Below are 21666 nucleotides of genomic sequence, written 5' to 3'. Positions count from 1 at the left end.
TGCCGGGCATGACCAAATCATATGGCCATGTTTCGCCGGACTCCCTGAACACCTTCCACATCTGTCCTCTACCCCAAAGAACCTACTCAACCTCACTCCCGTCAAGTGCGCTCTGTGAACCACCTTAAATTGTATCAGGCTGAGCCTGGCACATGAGGAGGAATTGACCCTACCCAGGGCATCCGCCCACAAACCTTCCTCGATCTCCTCCCCCAGCTCCTCCTCCCATTTACCCTTCAACTCTTCTACTAGCGCTTCCCCTCTTCTTTCAACTCCTGGTGTATTTCCGACACCTTGCCCTCCCCGACCCATACAAACGAGATCACCCTGTCTTGAATTTCCTGTCGGGAGCAGCGGGAATTCCCTGACCTGTCGCCTCACAAAAGCCCTCACCTGCATATATCTGAATGCATTTCCCGGGGGTAGCTCAAACTTCTCCTCCAGTGCCCCATGGCTCTCAAATGTCCCGTCGATGAACAGGTCCCCCATTCTTCTAATCCCCGCCCGGTGCCAGCCCTGGAACCCCCCGTCCATCTTCCCCGGGACAAACCGGTGGTTACCCCTGATCGAGGACCACACCGAGGCTCCCACTGCACCCCTATGCCGTCTCCACTGGCCCCAGATCCTTAACGTTGCCGCCACCACCGGGCTCATGGTGTACTTTGATGGCGAGAGCGGCAGCGGTGCCGTCACCAGCGCCCCCAAGCTCGTTCCTTTGCAGGACGCCATCTCCATCCTCTTCCATGCCGCCCCCTCTCCCTCCATAACCCACTTACGGATCATCGCCACGTTTGCTGCCCAGTAGTAGCTCCCTAGGTTTGGCAGCGCCAGCCCTCCTCGGTCCCTACTGCGCTCCAGGAACCCTCTCCTTACCCTCGGGGTTTTGTTCGCCCACACAAACCCCATAATACTCCTATCTACTCTCTTGAAAAAGCCTTTGGTGATCACGATGGGGAGGCACTGGAACACAAACAAAAACCTCGGAAGGACCACCATTTTTACCGACTGCACTCTACCCGCCAACAAGAGCGGCAAAATGTCCCATCTTTTGAAGACCACCTCCATTTGGTCCACCAACCTCGTCAGATTCAGTTTGTGTAGGCCCCCCCAGCTCCTGGCTATCTGGATCCCAAGATACCGAAAAATCCCCTCCGCCCTCCTCAGCGGTAGGTCCCCTATCCCTCTTTCTTGGTCCCCTGCCTGTAGTACAAAAAGCTTGCTCTTCCCTACATTGAGCTTATAGCCCGAGAACTCCCCAAACTCCCTCAAAGTCTGCATGACCTCCACCATCCCCTCCATTGGGTCCGCCACATACAGCAGCAGGTCGTCCGCGTGTAGTGACACCCGATGCTCTTCCCCCCCCACGGACCACCCCCCTCCATTTATTAGACTCCCTCAGTGATATGGCCAAGGGTTTGATCGCCAATGCAAACAACAGGGGGGACAGAGGGCACCCCTGCCTCGTTCCTCGGTACAGCCGAAAGTACTCCGACCTCCGCCGGTTCGTCACCACACTTGCCACCGGGGCGCTGTAAAGGCGCTTAACCCAGCTAATAAACCATCCCCCGAACCCAAACCTACGCAACACCTCCCAGAGGTACTCCCACTCAACTCGGTCAAAGGCCTTTTCCGCGTCCATGGCTGCCACTATCTCCGCATCTCCCTCCTCCGATGGCATCATTATCATGTTTAAGAGCCGCCGCACATTCGTATTTAATTGCCCGCCCTTTACAAATCCCGTCTGGTCCTCATGTATCACCCCCGGGACACAGTCCTCAATCCTCGCGGCCAGCACTTTTGCCAATAGCTTAGCGTCCACATTAAGGAGCGAAATCGGCCTGTACGATCCACATTGCAGTGGGTCCTTGTCTCGCTTCAGAATCAAGGAAATTGTCGCCTCCGACATTGTCGGGGACAGGGACCTCTCCTCTCTTGCCTCATTAAAAGGTCCTCACTAGTAGCGGGGCCAACAGGTCCGCATACTTTCTATAGAACTCCACCGAGAACCCGTCCGGCCCCGGGGCCTTTCCCGCCTGCATGCTCCCCAAACCCTTACTCAGCTCCTCCAACCCGATTGGTCCCTCTCCTCTCCCAGCCCCATGTCCACCCAGTGCGGGGCATGGTCCGAAACGGCTGTGGCCGAATACTCCGTCCCCTCCACCCTCGGGATGAGCGCCCTGCCCAGCACAAAGAAGTCTATCCGGGAGTATGCCTTGTGCACGTGGGAGAAGAAAGAAAATTCCCTGGCCTGCGGTCTTGCAAACCTCCATGGGTCCACTCCCCCCATCTGGTCCATAAACCCCCTGAGCACCCTGGCCGCCGCCGGCCTCTTTCCCGTCCTTGATCTGGAGCGGTCTAGTGCTGGGTCCAGCACTGTGTTAAAGTCCCCTCCCATTATCAGTCCTCCTCCCTCCAGGTCAGGGATGCGCCCCAACATGCGCTTCATAAATCCAGCATCATCCCAGTTCGGGGCGTATACATTTACCAACACCACCCACATCCCTTGCAATCTCAGCATTGTCCCACTTGCTGCTCCACTCCTTCTTGGCCCATTTCAGGACCCTCTCTCTATCTGTGAACCGTTGAAATCTCACTACCATCGCCCTTGGCGGCTCGTTTGCCTTGGGCTTCCTCGCCAGCACCCGGCGCGCCCCTTCCAGCTCCAGCAACCCCGTGGGGGGCCTCCACGCCCATCAGCGCCCCGATCATTGTGCCCGCATATGCCGCGGCATCGGCACCCTCCATTCCTTCTGGGAGACCCAGGACCCTCAAAGTGTTTCTCCTCGACCTGTTCTCCAGGTCTTCGAGTCTTCCTGCCCACGTCTTGTGTAGCGCCTCGTGCCGCTCCACTTTCACCGCCAGGCCCATGAGCTCGTCCTCATTCTCACTCACTTTGTCCTGGATCTTCACCTCGTGGGCTTTCTGGGTTGCCCCAAGTCCTTCAATTATTGCCAGCATCGGCGCCACCATCTCCTTGCGCAGCTCCTCGAAGCAGCGCTTGATGAATTCTTGCATCTCTTCTTTGTCCCCGGCCGCTGCCATTTTGTTTATTTTACCCTTCTTCTCCCGCTGCTCCAGTGCCGGTTTTTTGGCCGTTTCGCTGCGGGTCCGGTCCATACAGGTTAGTGGGGGACCTCTCTCCTCTCTTCCCCACGGGTTGGCTGTGTGAAAAGTCCCGTTGGGGCTCTTCTATGGAGCCCGAAAGTCCGTCTTCGCGGGAGCTGCCGATTCGTGCGGCTTAGCTCCGCATAGCCACAACCGGAAGTCAAGAGATCATTATTAACCAGAGCAGCAGAGAGAACTCCCCTTCTCTTAATGAAATGGTGCCATGTGATATTTCACCACCAGCTGAAAGGGCACTGACAATGTTAGTTTAGTGTCTCATCTGAAGGATGGTGCATCTGACAATGTAACACTCCTGCAGTACTGCACAGAACAGTTAGCCTACTTGGGTCTCTGGGGTGGAACTTGAACCCAGACTCAGATGAAAATGCTACAATGGAGCCACGTTGCTATTAAAGAATGCAGATATCATGGGGACCGTGCTATTCGAAGAAATAGATAATTTACATTTTTCAAGCTTCTGAACTAGGTTAATTCAAATAATGGGAATTTACATGGATTTCCTAAAAAGGTGTTTAATAAAGTTCCTCATGTAAGCCCATAAAGGATACTAAAAACTAAGCAAGTGTTCCACATGTTGTCAGCAAGAATTGAGGACTGGCTGGCAATAGAAAATAGAAAGCATTAATAAATAGAAAATGTTCTATGATGGGATGCTAACCAATGCAGTTCCACAGGGATGTATCGCCAGAGTCTATTTTCCATATTTGCGAATGATCGCACTATTACATTTTTTAACGATGCTGAGCTCTCTGGGTGGATAATGAGGATGAAGCAGATCTCGAGATAATCAATTATATGGAGAACATGAGATACGATTCAAGTGGCTAATATTGGGTGTCGCATGTGGGAACAAATAATCGTGGGCATGTATAAAATTGAAACGTCTTATTTTTTGGAGACAGTGTCATGCGAATCCAGCCAAATAGAGGGGATGGAGGTTTACCTGTCTGTCACCTGGAAGAGTTCAATATGAAACGGGTTTTCATTGTTAGCTACCGAATTACCAAAGTGCCCAGTCGGTATTTTTAACAAACTGCGATGTTAAAGAAAACCTTCATTGGTAGAGACAGGAAATGTTTTGGTTAACAATATCCAGAAATCATCTGGCCAGTGAGAGCCAAGTATTGAATGAGGCAAACCCAGAACCAGAATTGGCCTCAAATTCATCTGCAAAATGTCACCACAGTTTCTGATAAATAGTGAGCTAGAATAGATGAGTTTGAGGCCCGATCTGGAGTATGAAAAGAATTCATTAAGAGTAACCAGAAAGTCTGAAATCTAAAGGAATTAAATAATTAAGAAAAAACTTCCCAACGAAATTTAGATTTATTGGAATATGACTGAGGATAGACATGATTTGGGTTTTGAGAAAAATGTAAGATTTAGAGGTTGAAATAAGCATGCTATTTAGCTTGCAGTCACAAGTACAAAATTCACAAGCCTGGAGCTTGATCAGGATAAACTTTATTTCTTAAACCCCCATGCCACTCGATAATGATTTGAGAAAAAGACTCTCAGGCACGAAAGCCGACGTTGAATTGATCGGTATTGATTAAATGAAGCTGGATCACTAACTGATGGGGTGACGGCAGCAAGGAAGTCAGTGGTGGAAGAGGGAGATACTGACAACATTGCTGGATTCTTTCTTATAAAAAAAGTAAAGAGGGTAATAAACTCAATTTTCTTAAAGTAAAAAATCGCGGTTTATCTGGAAGGTCTATCCATAGAAGAATAATCATACGCAGGCATGGGACTGCACGGTGGCGCAATGGTTAGCACAGCTGTCTACAGCACTGAGGACCCGGGTTCGATCCCGGCCCCGGGTCACTGTCCATGTGGAGTTTGCACATTTTCCTTGTGTATGCGTGGGTCTCACCCCCACAACCCAAAGATATGCAGGGTAGGTTTGTTGGCCACACTAAATTGCCCCTTAATTGGAAAACAAAAATAATTGGGTACTCTAAATTTATTTTTAAAAATGGATTGAGCAGACCTGATAAGCCAAAACACACTTTTGTTTTTCCTTTTTATACGCTGCATGTCACTGAAGAAAACAGACCAGTAAATTATTCAAAATACTTTCACTTTTTAAAAATGTGAAAAAGGCGTTGTATGCCTGAATTCATTTTAAGTGGAACTCTTGTAGACAGCAGAGGAAATATTCAATTCTTTAATAACATAGCTTCCACGTTCCAAAGATCCTGCCTAACCTGAAGGCTTGGATAGTCTTCTGTGCATTTAAGCATTTGCTAATTATGGTTTAAGATTCTTCCCTTTAGTTATTCGGCTAGGAATAATCACATCTATCTTCTCTTATTTTTTTTTCCTTGTCTAGGACATAAGATTCAGTGCTTTTGTAATGCATTAGTTCAGAAGGATCTGAATGTTAACAACCAGTGCCCTCTAGTGCTTATGAATAGCAGTCAGCACAAATTTCCCTATTAACAAGAACTGCAACTTACCTTTATATAGCACCTTTACATCGTAAAGTATCTCCAAACACTTCACAGGAGGGACATTAAATACCAAGTCACACAAAGAGATATTAGGGCAGATGACCAGAGGCTTGGTCAAAAGGGTTTTATGGAATACCTTAAAGGAGAAAGAGTTAGAGAAGAGGAGGGAATTCCGTGGCCCCCAATGACTGTGCAGCTAAAATCAGAGTTATTCAGGTCAGAACTTAAGGAGAGCCGAGAACCCAGAGGATTGTCGGGCTGGAGAGGATTACTGAAATAGCAGCAAATAAAATGGAGGGATTTGAAAATAAGAATGAGAATGTTACAATGGAGGTGGTGCTTAACCAGGTAAGCAGCCAATGTAGTTCAGTGAGCACAAAGGTGACATGTGAACAAGACTTGGTGCGAGTTCGGACACTTGCATGCAGACATCTAATTCTCGATACCAAAATGGAATCTTATATATGGGTTGATGAGATTACATTTGGGGGGGGGGGGGAGCTTTAACTTCAGTTTGATGCAATAAGAGTACTCCCTTAATGGAAAGAGAGGCAGAGTGACATCACCTTGCTCTTCCAAAGATTTTGGTCAAGGGCTCATCTCCTACACTACTGCCATACAAACCCTGGCTCTGGATTACATTGGTAGCTTCCATTGTCGCAAGAACTTGATAGAAACAAGCCTGACTACAAGTCTAAATGTAGCACTAATGCCGGTTTGGTGTATTGTGGTACCACCAACTCTCAGATTCCTACAGAGTTGAGCTGTGGTCCCAAAAGTAGAATTTGTTACACACGACGTAAGCTGTGATGCAACACGACAGAAAAATCTAGCGGAGGTTGACACCAGTGAGGGAAGTTTGTCCATTTTGTTTTGGAAGCTAGCAGCATTGATCTTCTAGGTGGCGGAATTTGTTTCATATGGAAAAAATGCTTTGCCACCAAAATCCATCCAGCAACTTTATCTAGGGCAGAGTTACCAGGCTCACTGATCACAGTTCCAATCTGTCAGAAAGCAAATTTGAAACTGATGCTAATTACATCTTGTTCCACAAAGAACGATCAGTGCAATGGACGTTTGGATACAGTTTTAGAAGTAAATTATTTAGAATCAAAATCACGTGAGGAACAATACAATGCTCACAAAGGAATAAACAGAACTGGCAATAGGTGACAAGTGGCTGAATAACTCGCATAGCTATACTGAGGCCGAGTTATATTCTTGCCCCAACATGTAACCTACCTGTGCTCACCCCACAGATGTAGTCGAAGAGTTGATAGACTTGCTTTCCAGTTAGTTCTTCCAGTTTACGAAGCGTCTGAAGAGCCACCAGTCCCCTGTGAGAAATAAAACATTGCTCTCGACACTTGCGCAATCTATTTTCATATCCAAGTTCATGCCTTTTTAGTAAGTGTAAAAAAGAATCAATAATTACTAAATTAAATGGTGCAGCAAATATTGTTGCAACAACCACAAATGTTCCATTCTACTCATTGCAAATAAACATTACATTTTAATGCTCCCACCTCAAATAATATATGCGAGCTTTGCACACGAGATGTGGGAGAGACCACATCTGAAGTGAGACACAGCCAGAGTGAGTGCAGGTATCGGGAATTTGAAACAAAATGGGAATTCTGTGCAGAGCGGGAAGAGATGCTTTTTGCTTTTTCTCCTTGCTTTGTAACTTTTTACATCTTCAGTGAGCTGCAGCAGCTGAGACTACAAGAGAGAGGGCTGATTGGTAAGTAGTGGGGAAGCTCGACAAATCTTTAAAACGTTTATTGCTTATAATTTAAAAATGCATTTTTGTACTTTATAATCTGTAAGAGCTGTAATTGGTAGTAACACGGATCAGGAAAGAACGGCCATCAAGAATTGGACATAATCTAATATCAAGCATATCCCAAAGCTTTAATTTAATGGGGTAAGTCATGGCAGGAGAGCTCAAAGCCGTGGGTTGCTACTCTTGCTCCATGTGGGAAACAGTGCCCGGGACGAGCATATGAGCAGGAGTTGTCCCCAGCCAAAGTTCCTGGAAGTCCGGGTTTCAGAGCTGGAGGGACAGCTGGGGACACTGTGGAGCATCTGCGAGGCGAAGAGTGTCGTGGATAGCATGTATAGAGAGGTGGTCACACCGCAGACTCAAGACTCTACAGGCAGGAAGGGAATGGGTGACCACCAGGCAGAGCAAGAGTGCTATGCAGTTCATGCAGGAATCTCCTGTGGCCATTCCCTGCAAAATAAATATACCGCTTTGGATACTGTCGAGGGGAAAGCAGCAACCGGCAAACTTGTTGCACTACGGATGGTTCTGCTAGAGATGGGAGGAGTAAAACATGTGGGAATGTAATAGTTAAAGTGATTTATTTGTAAAGAGACTAGATAGATGTTTCTGTGGCCGCAAACTTACCAACCTAGTTCTAAGGTCAAGGATGTCTCAGAGCAGTTACAGGATGTTCGGGAAGGGGAAGGTGAACAGCCAGTGGTCATGGTCCACTACGTAGGATAAAAAAAAAATGGGATGAAGTCCTTAAAACAAAAAAAGTGAGTTAGGAAGAAAGTCGAGGTGTCGGACCTCAAAAGATAGTGATCTTGGGATTACGACCAGTGTCACGTGCAACTCAGAGTAGAAATAGCAGGATATATAGGATGAAATATATAGGATATATGTCTGGCTGAAAAAATGGTATGATGGGGAGGGCTTCTAATCCCTGGGGCATTGGGACGGATTTTGGGGAGATGGGATCAGTACAAACTGTACGGGTTACACCTGGGCAGGATCGGGACTGATGTCCTGGGTGGGATTTGCTAGAGTGGCTGGGGAGGGGTTTAAATTAAAAAGGCTGGGAATGGGCCCCTATGCAAGGAGTCTGAGGAGAGTGAATCAAGGACAAGCACAAAGGACAAAAAGGGGAATAAGAGGAGTGATAGGCAAAGAAATCAAGGACCAGATTCAAACAGTGAAAAATATTGGGAGCGGGACAAGCAATGTTAAAAAGACAAGCTTAAAGACTTTGCACCCGGAGCATTTGCAATAAAATGGACAAACAATCGGGCAAATAGATGTAAATTGGTATGATATAATCAGGATTATGGAGACATGGTTGCAGGGTGACCAGGGATGGGAACTGAACATCCAGCAGCATTCAGCATTTAGGAAAGACAAGCAAAAAAAAAAGGCAATGGAGTTGCATTGGTGGTTAAAGAGGAAATTAACACAATAGTGAAGAAGGATTTTGCTCCGACAATGTGGAATCTGTATGGGTCGTGCTGAGAAACACCAAGGGGCAAAAAATGGTAGTGGCTGTTGTATATTGACCCCTAAACTGTAGTGGTGATGGTGGGAATGACATTAAACAGGAAATTAGGAATGCATGCGAGAAAGGAACATCTGTAATTATAGATGATTTTAATCTACATATCGATTGGGCAAACAAATTAGCTATAATACCAAAGAGGAATTCCTGAAGCATATACGGGATGGTTTTCTGAACTAATACGTTGAGGAACCAACTAGAGAGCAGGCCATCCTAGACTGGGTGCTGTTTAATGAAAAAGGAATAATTGGCAATCTAGTGGTGTGAGATCCCTTGGGGATGAAAGGCCATAATATGGATTTTTCATCAAGATGGAGTGAAGTAGCTGATTCTGAGACTAAGATCCTGAATCTTAACGAAGGAAACTACAATGGCATGAGGCACGAGTTGGCTATGATCGATTGGGAAACATTACTTAAAGGGATGACTGTGGATAGGCAATGGCAAACACTCAAGGCGCGCAAGATTGTTTATTCCTGTCTGGCACAAAAGTAAATACGGGAAAGGTGGTCAATCCATGGCTTACAAGGGAAATTAGAGATAGTATTTGATTCAAGGAATAAGCATGCTAATGCCAAGAAAAACAACAGGTCTGAGGATTGGGAGCAGTTTAGAATTCAGCAAAGGATAACCAAATCGACTGATTAAGAAAAGGAAAATAGAGTACGAAAGTAAGCTTGCAGGGAACATACAAACTGACTGTAAAAGTTTCTATAGGTACATGAAAAGAGAGTGGTGAAGGCAAACGTAGGTCCCTTACAGTCAGAAACACGTGAATTTATAATGGGGGACAAATAAATGGCTGAGCAACTAAATAGATACCAGAAATGTTGTTGAATGCAGGTTTAGTGAGAGAGAGGAACTGAAGATTAATTTTAGTAGAGAAATGGTGTTGGAGAAATTGAAGGCTGATAAATCCCCAGGGCCTGATCATCTACATCCCAGAGTACTTAAGGAAGTGGCTCTAGAAATAGGGTGGTCATCTTCCAAGGTTCTATGGACAGTTCCTACAGATTGGAGGGTAGCTAATGCAACTCCACTATTTAAAAAGGGAGGTAGAGAGAAAACAGGGAATTACAGACCAGTAAGCCTGATGTCAGCAGTGGGGAAAATTCTAGAATCCATTGCCAAAGATTTTATGGCAGAAAACAGTGGCAGGGTTGGAAAGAGTCAGCGTGGATTTAAGAAGGAGAAATCATGCTTGCCAAATCTACTGAGAATCTTCAAGAATGTAACTAGTAGAGTTGATGAAGGGGAGGCAATGGATGTGGTTTAAATGGACTTTCAGAAGGCTTTCGACAAAGTCCCACATAAGAGATTAGCGTGCGAAATTTAAGCGCATGGGATTAGGGGTGGTGTATCGAGATAGATAGAAAACTGGTTGGCAGACAGGAAACAAAGAGTAAGAATAGACAGTTCTTTTTCCAAATGTCAGGCAGTGACTAGAGGGGTACCGCAGGGATCAGTGCTGGGATCTCAGCTATTCACAATTATTAATGATTTCTTTGAAGGAACAAAATGTAATATCTCCAAAATTGCAGATGAGATAAAGTTGGGTGGGAGGGTGAGCTGTGAGGAGGATGCAGAAATTCTTCAGTGTGATTTGGACAAGTTGAGTGAGTGGGCAAATGAATCGCAGATGCAGTATAATTTGGTTAAATGCGAGGTTACCCACTTTGATAGCAAAAACAGGAAGGTAAACTATCATCTGAATGGGCCTAAATTAGGAGAGCGGAAATGTGCAATGAGACCTGGGTGTCCTCGTGCACCAGTCACTGAAGATAAGCAGCCGATAAAAATGGCAAAAGGACCCTGAAACCTCTGGTAAACTTATTAATGGATGAAACATCAAGCTTCTCAAAATTCCAGACCAGGAATTTGCATTCCTTGTCAAGACCAAGGGGAAGCAGAAGAAGTTATATCACATGAATCTCTCCGAACCGCGAGAACCTGTAATATTGTCTTGTGAAACTAAAGGTGACAATTTATCACCATCTGTCAAGAGAACGGCAGAACTGGAGCTCTGTCCACGTTTAAACGGCCTTGGTAGGGAAATTACTGGAGAGAATTCTTCGTGACAGGATCTACTCCCATTTGGAAACAAATGGACGTATTAGCGAGAGACAGCATGGTTTTGTGAAGGGGAGGTCGTGTCTCACTAACTTGATAAGAGTTTTTCGAAGAGGTCACAATGATGATTGATGCAGGTAGGGCAGTGGATGTTGTCTATATGGACTTCAGTAAGGCCTTTGACAAGGTCCCTCATGGTAGGCTGGTACAAAAGGTGAAGTCACATGGGATCAGGGGTGAGCTGGCAAGGTGGATACAGAACTGGCTAGGTCATAGAAAGCAGAGAGTAGCAATGGAAGGATGCTTTTCTAATTGGAGGGCTGTGGCTAGTGGTGTTCCGCAGGGATCAGTGCTGGGACCTTTGCTGTTTGTAGTATATATAAATGATTTGGAGGAAAATGTAACTGGTCTGATTAGTAAGTTTGCAGACGACACAAAGGTTGGTGGAACTGCGGATAGCGATGAGGACTGTCAGAGGATACAGCAGGATTTAGATTGTTTGGAGACTTGGGCGGAAAGATGGCAGATGGAGTTTAATCCGGACAAATGTGAGGTAATGCATTTTGGATGGTCTAACGCAGGTAGGGAATATAGAGTGAATGGTAGAACCCTCAAAAGTATTGACAGTCAGAGAGATCTAGGTGTACAGGTCCACAGGTCACTGAAAGGGGCAACACAGGTGGAGAAGGTAGTCAAGAAAGCATACGGCATGCTTGCCTTCATTGGCCAGGGCATTGAGTATAAGAATTGGCAAGTCATGTTGCAGCTGTATAGAACCTTAGTTAGGCCGCACTTGGAGTATAGTGTTCAATTCTGGTCGCCACACTACCAGAAGGATGTGGAGGCTTTAGAGAGGGTGCGGAAGAGATTTACCAGAATGTTGCCTGGTATGGAGGGCATTAGCTATGAGGAGCGGTTGAATAAACTCGGTTTGTTCTCACTGGAACGACGGAGGTTGAGGGGCGACCTGATAGAGGTCTACAAAATTATGAGGGGCATAGACAGAGTGGATAGTCAGAGGCTTTTCCCCGGGGTAGAGGGGTCAATTACTAGGGGGCATAGATTTAAGGTGAGAGGGGCAAGGTTTAGAGTATATGTATGAGGCGAGTTTTTTTTACACAGAGGGTAGTGGGTGCCTGGAACTCGCTGCCGGAGGTGGTGGTGGAAGCAGGGACGATAGTGACATTTAAGGGGCATCTTGACAAATACATGAATAGGATGGGAATAGAGGGATACGGACCCAGGAAGTGTAGAAGATTGTAGTTTAGTCAGGCAGCATGGTCAGCACGGGCTTGGAGGGCCGAAGGGCCTGTTCCTATGCTGTACATTTCTTTGTTCTTTGTTTGTCCTCATCTACACCGTTTCAAGTGGAATGCCGGAAGTTTTGCACCAGCTACTACAAGACTAATTCATTTTGTTGTGCTTCCGTAATTGCAGAAGTCAGCGCTATTGGAAAAGTGGATGACCCTGCATCAGCTTCAGCCTGCTAACCTCCGAAGGGATACACCATTGGACTTTTGATTCTGGATACATGTAAAACAATGGGCTGTAACAGTGTAGAATTTGGGAGGGGGGGGGGAAAAAACCCCAAAGTTGTTCTGGAGAATCCCCTTTGGAGGTTCCAAGGTAAGGGTTTGCACAACAATTGCCTCGATGTGCAAACTTCCTCTGGACACTGTGCTGCACTGGGAACCATCCGAAAATGGGTTTTAAGTCACAAACCTCCGGTAGCTCCAACTGTGTTATTCCAATAGTTACACCAGAAAAAGTTAAAAGCATTAAAACCTGTGCTAACGTCTGGGTAATTATTGTGCAGACCCAGACTGAACTCCTAATGGAAACCACCCACATGCCAGTGATCCTCCCCACCACCCTGACTAACCACACCCACATACCATATTCTCCCCCACCCCCCCCACCCAAGACAACCCCGTGCCCACCACCCCACACCCAACCCAACTCAACCAGCGCCAATACATGACCAGACATCACCACAGGCCCAACCCAAGCCCCACCGCAATACCCAACACTGCAGGCATGACTATACTCAGCCTTCCCTCACCAAGTACGTAAAATAGGGGCAGTGTTCTACTTTATTTTGAAGGAGCTGGACTTCGCGCTGGGCCCCAGCCAATTTTGGTCTCCTCATCGTGGTCTTAGATGGGAGACCACTCATTTTTAAACTGCGTTGCCCTAGTTCTTGATTCCCCAATATAGGAAACATCCTCCCAGCACAGAATCTTAGCTGTTTCAATAAAGTCACCTCTCATTCTTCTAAACTGCAATGTGTATAGGCCCAAACTGTTCAACCTATTCCTCATTGGACCACCCCTTCATCCCAGAAATCAGCCTAATGAACCGTCTCTGAACTGCAAGTATATTGTTCCTCAAGTAAGGTGACAAAAGATGCAGTACTCGGGGTGCCTTCCCACCAATGGCCTGTACAGTAGCAGCAAGACTTCCTTGCGTTGGTATTCTAATCCTCTTGTAAGAAAGGCCAACATTTCAGCATAGAAACTACAATTGGGGACAGAAGGGAAAGTCGTGTTTCACCAATTGCTGGAGTTTTCTAAAGAGCTAACAGAGAGGGTCGATGAGCACAATATGGTTGAGTGGTGTATGTGGATTTCCAAAAGGCATTTGATACACTGCCACACAACAGGCTTAAGAGCAAAAGTTACTGCTCTTGGAATAAAAGGGACAGTAGCAACACGGATACAAAATTGGCTGAGTGACTGGAAACAGGTCAATGGTTAACGGAGGTTTTTTGGGCTGAAAGAAGGTTTGTAGTGAAGTTCCCCAGCACTTCAGCTTTTATGTTGCATCTTACCAAATGTCTTTTGGAAGTTCACAAAGATTACGTCTCGCAGTTCCCCTTTATCCACCCTGCATGTTACAGCCTCATCTACTGGTTGGTGGGGCTAGTGTCAGGTGGTCAATGGGAAGTTGGGTGGTTGCTGCATGGTTTTAATTCTGCCAATATTTTCCAGGTAACTATTATTATGATCCCATACCAGACCCCAACAGTGGCTAGGATACTGGACCAAACATTTTGGTTTATTTTGTAAGACTGTGCAGGAAGAATGATTCGCTCCAGGGTAACTGAATAAAGAAATAGGGATTTAGTATTGTTAAAACAAAATTTTCTTATGCATCTAATATTAAACTAACTTCACGCAAGAAAAGAAATATACAGCTCACAATCCAACTTAAAATCAGCATGGCATAGGGTAATACATGCTTTACAGAACAGATTGGATTCCTGTTAGAACCCCTTCTAACAGAGACTCTGGCTGAATTTCTTCAAAAAGCTGATTCACTTGACATGTTTCAGCTTTTTCCTCGTCCTCAGACAAGACTGCTCTGCTTTAAATATTATTACACTTTTTATAACTATTCTACTGTGAAAGCTTTACTTGTGGTCAAAACAAGGTTTCCATATCAGACGTCAACTCTTCTCAAAAGCTTTCTCAAACTGCCTGTGTCCGCATCCCTTAGCTCCACCCAGAAATGAATCATCTCCCCAAGTTGAAAAATAAATTAACTCTCCAGGCTGAAAGCACATCAACTCCCCAGGGACTTCCCCAGTCAAACCAAATGCATTGGCCCAGACTGAAAAACACATTCCTCTGGTCAATTTCACCTTCTAGCTCCTAAAAGCTCCCAGGTTCTGGAAATTGGATTTTTTAAAACAAAAATATGACCCTGCAGCCAAACACACTCTAACCCCAGGCTTTCAACTCTTAAATTGCCCCAATGTTTAGGACCTAATATTCCTAAAATCCTCCACTCATCACACTATTACTGTAAGACAGTCAAATACATCCAAAGTTTGTGATTTATCTAGGACATTCTGATGCAGGGCAATTGCCCAATGCAAGCTTGCACTTACTGGCAATCGTCATACAATTGTTACCAGGGAACATCAAGGGTTGGGGTTTCCCCCATTGCATCTTTGGGGTACTCCGAAGTTTTGACGTTCGAGAGCCGGCAAGTTACGGGCCATGATTTCCCTTCCACTAAAACTTGCTACCAACAATGACCACAAAGGCTACAATTTGGCTTGAGAATTTAATTGTTTGTATCATATATCCAAGTTATTATAACAAGAATGAAATGCATTGAGCTAGAATTGCCCATGTTACAGGTTTTAAGAAAGTTGTTAGACACAAAGGGATCTGAAAAAAATTATTATAATTGCTTGATTACTTTTCAGCAGAGTTTAATGTCAGAAAATCAAGTACTGTACTGCTATTTAATTAGCTTTTTCATTCCATTGTATTACTACAATAATTCGGAATCTTACCTTTAGCTTGGAATTTTGATTTATTGTTAGTGCTTTTTGTTCGTTTAGAAATCAGGTTTATAAGCAGGGGAGATCCAGTATAATTGAATAACAAAAGAAAACTGGATGATTAGCCCAGAGATGCGCTACAATTCCTTCACTGCAGCAATAGGGTTAATTAAAGGCATGGACTTGCCTTTGGGAGCTGCCTTTTGAAACAAACACAACAGTGTTGTGGTTGCTCTGAATCATAGCAATTCTCAAGTCAAATATTTGCAAATCCAAGTGAAAAGAGAACATAGCAAGACCGCTCAAAATTCACAATCTCTCAGAAACAATCCACAAATACGCAAGCAGTAACTGTCAATTGCACGATGTATTCTTTTTTAATATTAATATAGCCTTTCTAGAATATGATGTCTCTGGCAATGTTCGCATTTATTTCCCATCTCTAGTGGTCTTTGCAGTGGCCTTCCTTCTTAAATCACTTACAGTAGATGTGAAGGTGCTGAATTTTGACCAACCAACAATGTAGGGCTCGTCAGGGTGATGTGTGACATGGAGGTGTCATGTGCTTCCTTCTATCTATTCTGATCATGTGTTGTAGTTGAAGACTTGCTGGTCAATAAACCACTTTAAATCTTTAAGCTAAACCACTTGTGACTCCTCAATTCTTCAGTAAATTGTCAACCCTGGGGAGTGGGAAGGAGAGATGCTTAATCCTTATCCTCTGACTTTCATTGAAATTCAAGTGAACCAGCCAATCTTGAGCCGCAAGGCGTTCATGGTGGGAGCTTCGGTAAGGAAATGCTAATAAATGTCATTCTACATCTTGACAAGCTGCTGCTCTCAAGATTTTTGTTGTTGCTTATCTGGGCTCAATCGCAATAAAATATTTTTCCAACTTTTTCTTTGGACTGGTTCACTGTTTTAAATACAGCCAAGAGCAACTTTTGTTTCCCTTTTAATCGGTCACCTGTCTCTGCACCCACTTATAGGCTCACTGGAAAATGCAACTTCTATTTGAGTCGCTATCAAGAACGCCATGTCCCACAGACAAGACTGAAAAGTCCTTCTATAAAATTGGGGCAACGAGTGGTTTCAGCTTGCGTTTGCCTCCTGTGTTTTGAAGAAATAGATTCTCCTCTCTTGCGGTCATATTGCAGTTTAACCTGGAGTGTGAAATCTTCCCACAAGCATCTGCTGGACTCGGCCTCCAGAAGAAAGGCCGAGAGAACGTCTACTAACCAGAAATAAACCTTGGCCCCTAACCCCAAATACGTCATGAGTCTTTCAGTTCTTTCTAATGTGATTCTTCTTCATAAACATTGCTCAGCTACTCTAAGAAAAGTTAATGATGATTGGTGTTACTGGTTTTGCATCCACCAAAAGTCTAAACTTTAGGTGAACCTGACCCTAATATTGTACCAAACAAGTGGATCTTCATCCCTTACTTGCTGGCCTGAAAAAAACTTCAGAATTCCTAATGCATCAGTTTGAAAGTTTATACTCCCTATAAGGTGTTGGAGGAAAGACTACCTGTTTGCACTCATTGGCAGACACGTTGGACTGCCAACCCACACGATCTGGGTTGAGGTTCTCCAGGTTCTTTCAATGCAGCACCCTTAAGAAGCCATTATTCCTTTGCTGTGATCTGGATTTGTATCTAGGTGCCAGTAAAGTGCAATGGAACTAACGAACCTTTCTTCCCCAATGTACTGACAATGATTTTAGCTTATCGCGTTGTGCAATGGCAAAGTCACTTTGCTCTGAAAGAACCAAGCAGAAGCTAAGCAGCAATGAACCCAACAAAAATTCATGGCAAGTGTAAAATCAAAGTCACATTTGGATCTCCAAGAGACCAAGCAAGCAAAAAAACAGCAGAAATCTTGGAGACTATTTCCTCAATTTGATGCTCAGATGGTATGTTGGTTGATGAAGTTACGTAGATGAAGGGTTATATTATTTTTTGTTTCAAATTTAGAGTACCCAATTCTTTTTTTTTCAAATTAAGTGGCAATTTAGTGTGGCCAATCCACCTAACCTGCACATCTTTGGGTTGTGGGGGTGAGAGCCACACAGACACGGGGAGAATGTGGAAACTCCACATGGACAGTGACCCGGGACCGGGATCAAACCCGGGTCCTCGGCGTCATAGCCACTGCACCACCCCGGAGGGCTACCTTGATGAAATATTAAAAGCCTCACTTGAAACATTTATTAAAATCAGAAATTCAATTACCTCGTTCCTCCTCCATCAATACTCAAGACTCTAATGCCACGCCCTTTGATAGGGTTTGTATATCCAACCAGAGCCAGGCTCTCCCTGACTGCATTCTGAAGGGTTTCATCATTTGCTTGCCTCAGACGTAACAAACAAGGAATTAGCTTCTCCTGTTTTCAAAAACAACAAGATCATTTTAAAACCTCAAAGTGCTCATCACAGGATTTCTAATGCATGTTTAATGAAATAGAACATTAGTACAGCTAGCTATCCTTGCCAAATTTAAAATGAAATATCAATGGAAGAAAACAGAGGAAAGAAGTATATATTCAGTTCAATACCTGTAACGGCCCACCAGTGTGTGTGTGTGTTTTAAGCAACTGATGTTCTACAATGTATACTACCAGCACCTAGTGGTGCTGTGGTTTCTCTTCCCGCACCTAGTGATGCGCACAGCAGACTTTCGTTGGTTTCCAAAACACATTTTTCCTGGAACAGGGTGCTAGCCTGTCGCCAGAGGGTTAGTTTGAGGGGCATCGCTCTACTTCAAGCATGGCTGACCAGGAGTCTCTCCTGCTCTTACCGCCTGCCACTGGCGTGTTGGATACTCAACCTGCTGGCAGTAATATGAACACACCTCCCTTGGCCATCAAGGAAGTCCTGCGGTGGGATTTGAACCTGGTGTTTCTGGCTCAGAGGTAAGGATGCTACCCATCGTGCTGCAGCTCCACAGCACTAACATTTTTGCTGAGCTAGGGGTTGAAAGCTAGTTCCCAATTTTAAGCGTGGGCCTATTTTGAATCGACTGAGCAGCTTCCATTGAGCCAACATCCCACCTGCGCCAGGTAGAAGGTTGACCACTGAAGCCTATGCTGCATCTCACTAATGTCCAAGATATCTCACTAATGTCCAAAATAAAAGGAGACAAAGTGAACAGTTCTCTTTAGGTGATGAAATTTTGGTGTTTTGAAAGCTCATAGACAGTGTATTCAGTACAAGAGTTCAAATCTGGAGTGCTCAATCCTCGAGAACGAGGCCACAAAAATATATCCTTTCTCTGAAAATTAAAAACATTAACCTTTATTTAGTGCCCTCAAGCCCTGGAAAAATCACCGGCAAGTCAAATCAAACAGGTTTCAAAGGTGTGAATGATAATATAAGATTGAAATTACAATATTCTGTAAAAAGAAGTAAACTTTATTTTTCCAAGTGCTCTTTTCTTTTGTCATTCTTTACAAAATGTTGCCAGTTTCTTTAATCCACTGGTACTGATCAAGGGACACAAAACAAATCATATAATATTTTGCAGGCACATGAATAAAAATAAAATCAGGATAGGAATAGGGCCACTCTGATATAGACAGCCAGAGGATAGGAAAATGGTGGAAATATTAAATTATCACTTTCTCTTCAGGGCCTAGAAGGGAGGCTGATCAGGTGGACACAAAATCAGAAGATTAAATTAGAAATGATATAATTATATTAACATAGGAAAAAGAATATTAAATACATTAATCAACCTTCCCGTCTGGACAATTTGTATCCATGCATTTTAAAGAGGCAGCAGTAGCACTCTTACACATATTCATTAATCTAGAATTAATAAGCTTGCAGAATGGACAAATAATTGGCAAATTAATTTGAACAGAGATGAGGGTGAGGTATTATATTTTAATCATGAACGGGACTACTCTCAACCATCTAAGGATTTAGGTCTATCTGCAGTTTCACATTCTGGCCACTGAGTGGCACTGTAAAGCACTGCACTCTCAGAAGTGAATCTTATTGCTGCATCTGAATGGATTTCTGTGTGAGCTGAGTAAATCGGCAAAATCCTCACTCAAGTTTTAAATATTTTTAAACTGCATAAATCACATTAACTTTGTTTATTCCCCCCACGCCACCACCATCAATTTTTTCTGACTCTTCTGTGCAGCCACCAGTTAACCTCTCACATTCTCACTCCAGCCTGAGACTTTTCACATTAATTTGATTTTATTCTCAATCCAAGTTATATCTCTTTTACATTTTAATGACTATACTTGTTTAAACTTAATATTTTGCATTTAGAACATAAGCACAGAAGAACTAGGAGCAGGAGTAGGCCATCTGGCCCTTCGAGTCTGCTCCGCCATTCAATGAGATCATGGCTGATCTTTTGTGGAATCAGCTCCACTTTTCCACCATAACCTATCTATCTTTATCTTAAAAACATTTAATGAAGGAGCCTCAACTGCTTCACTGGGCAGGGAATTCCATAGATTCACAACCCTTTGGGTGAAGAAATTCCTCCCAAGATCAGTCCGAAATCTACTTCCCCTTATTTTGAGGCTATGCCCCCTAGTGGAAACAATCTGCCCGCATCTATATTCCCTTCATAATTTCATATGTTTCTGTAAGATCCCCCCCCCCCCCCCCCCCCCGCTTCCTTCTAAATTTCAACGAGTACAGTCCCAGTCTACTCAACCTCTCCTCGTAATCCAACCCCCTCAACTCTGGGATTAACCGAATGAATCTCCTCTGCACACCTTCCAGCGTCAGTAAGTCCTTTCTCAGGTAAGGAGACCAAACCTGAACACGATACTCCAGGTATGGCCTCACTAACACCTTATACAGTTGCAGCATAACCTCCCTAGTCTTAAACTCCATCCCTCTAGCAATGAAGGACAAAACTCCATTCGCCTTCTTAAACACCTGTTGCACCTGTAAATCAACTTTTTGCGGCTCATACACTAGGATACCCAGGTCTCTGCACAGCAGCATGTTTTAATATTTAAGCATTTAAACATTAAGATTTTGATGACCCCGATTCCCACTGATTCTGGTCTTCTCACCCGCCTGCCACCCACTCCCTAAATCCCATATCCACGTGGCTCATTCACAGTACAATGCCAATTCCTTGGGCAGCACGAATTGGAAAATAAAATACTCGCCACCTGCAGTGGGTCCACACAGCTCCATGCTTCCACATCAATGCCTGCGCTCTCTCTCTCTTCTCTCTCGGCCCTGCTGAGCCCTTCAGAGGAGCTACCTGCATGGAGCTTCTGCATTTTGTAACTAAATCATCACTCTGTTCCCCTCGAGGGCACAACTCACTCACCCACTACCAGCAACTGTTGGAATTAAAAAACGCACCCATCACTTGGAAGGACCCATTGACCAGGTCCTGGAGATGGGAGGTCCTGCAGCCTCCTACACTCATTCTCACCCTAGTGAGAGGGCCTCAAGCCACTGTTTGCACATAACGAGCTAAGATACCCCCTGGAACCCTCGCCCATTGTAAGGATTTCTACTCCCCAGAGATTGGACTGCTTCGTCCCCTCTCACCAAAACAATCACCACTTTCCTGCACTCTTACCCAAACTCTCTTGACCCATATTCAATTTCCCCTCTGCACCCAGTTTTGAATGAAATCCAATATTTTTTCTTGACATCTCGCGTGGAATGGCTTAGGAGGGTGAACTAGTGCTCCTTTTACAGCTTTAGAAGCAGATTGATGTTTGGTCCTAGTCTGGTATGTAGTGAAGCTTTATTTTTGGGAGGGCTGGGTGGTGGAGGAGGGCCGGGAAGAGTTACAAACACATTGCAAATTTCAACCAATTGGCTCTAAGAGGAAGAAAAAATAGACAAGAACATCAGTCTCAGAGTTACCTTGACAGCCACAGCCCGGCTTTCAGGAAATTCCAGAAGGTGGTACGTTAGCTCTTCCACTCGATTGATATACACTCGGGCATCAGAGGCTCTGTGTAACGCTTGTACCAAAGCTCTGGTCCGGTTATCCACACTGAACTTGGCAATGATCTAGGCAAAGAAGTGGTAATGCAGCAATGAAAGAAATCAATCTTTGCATAGAGTCACTGCATCCCTTTTGGAACTGATGCAGCTTTTCCCTGACAGCTTGATCTTTCTGGAGAAAGCTCTGTGACGCAGACTAGCCAAGAGTTTCAAAAACAATTTGACCACGTTTCATATTGTTATGCAACCAATAATGTTGAAAAATCAAGGCACAACTGAGGAATTAATACAAATAGAGCAAATTTGTAGACAGTACCAAGCCAGAGGGACAGCTGAAGATGTAACTAGGGTCCTACAAAAGAGTTAGGCAAGTCATTGTCCAATAGCACAATGCATCCCTACAGCTTAATACAGAAATATGTAACATGCTGCATATCGGATGAAAAAAAA

At 44.5% G+C, this 21666-nt stretch overlaps 1 protein-coding gene across 3 annotated transcripts in view; it reads right to left on the bottom strand.

Moving 5' to 3' along the window:
• The window catches only part of pnpla8 (patatin-like phospholipase domain containing 8), a 111521-nt gene that overhangs the window by 54634 nt on the left and 35221 nt on the right, over nt 1-21666 (bottom strand). For 2 of the 3 annotated variants that reach the window (XM_072484312.1, XM_072484313.1), the window contains 3 exons: nt 21133-21282; nt 17500-17651; nt 6825-6982 (listed from right to left, as the gene is read on the bottom strand). In XM_072484312.1, the coding sequence (XP_072340413.1) occupies nt 6825-6982; nt 17500-17651; nt 21133-21282 (460 nt within the window). The remainder of the gene's footprint in view (nt 1-6824; nt 6983-17499; nt 17652-21132; nt 21283-21666) is intronic. The other variant, XM_072484314.1, reaches the window with a different exon arrangement.

The sequence above is a fragment of the Scyliorhinus torazame genome, chromosome 19 (genome assembly GCF_047496885.1).
Source record: "Scyliorhinus torazame isolate Kashiwa2021f chromosome 19, sScyTor2.1, whole genome shotgun sequence".
Classification (NCBI taxonomy): Eukaryota; Metazoa; Chordata; class Chondrichthyes; order Carcharhiniformes; family Scyliorhinidae; genus Scyliorhinus; species Scyliorhinus torazame.
The sequence above is the reverse complement of the archived record's forward strand: the minus strand, read 5'-3'. Positions and strand labels throughout refer to the sequence as shown.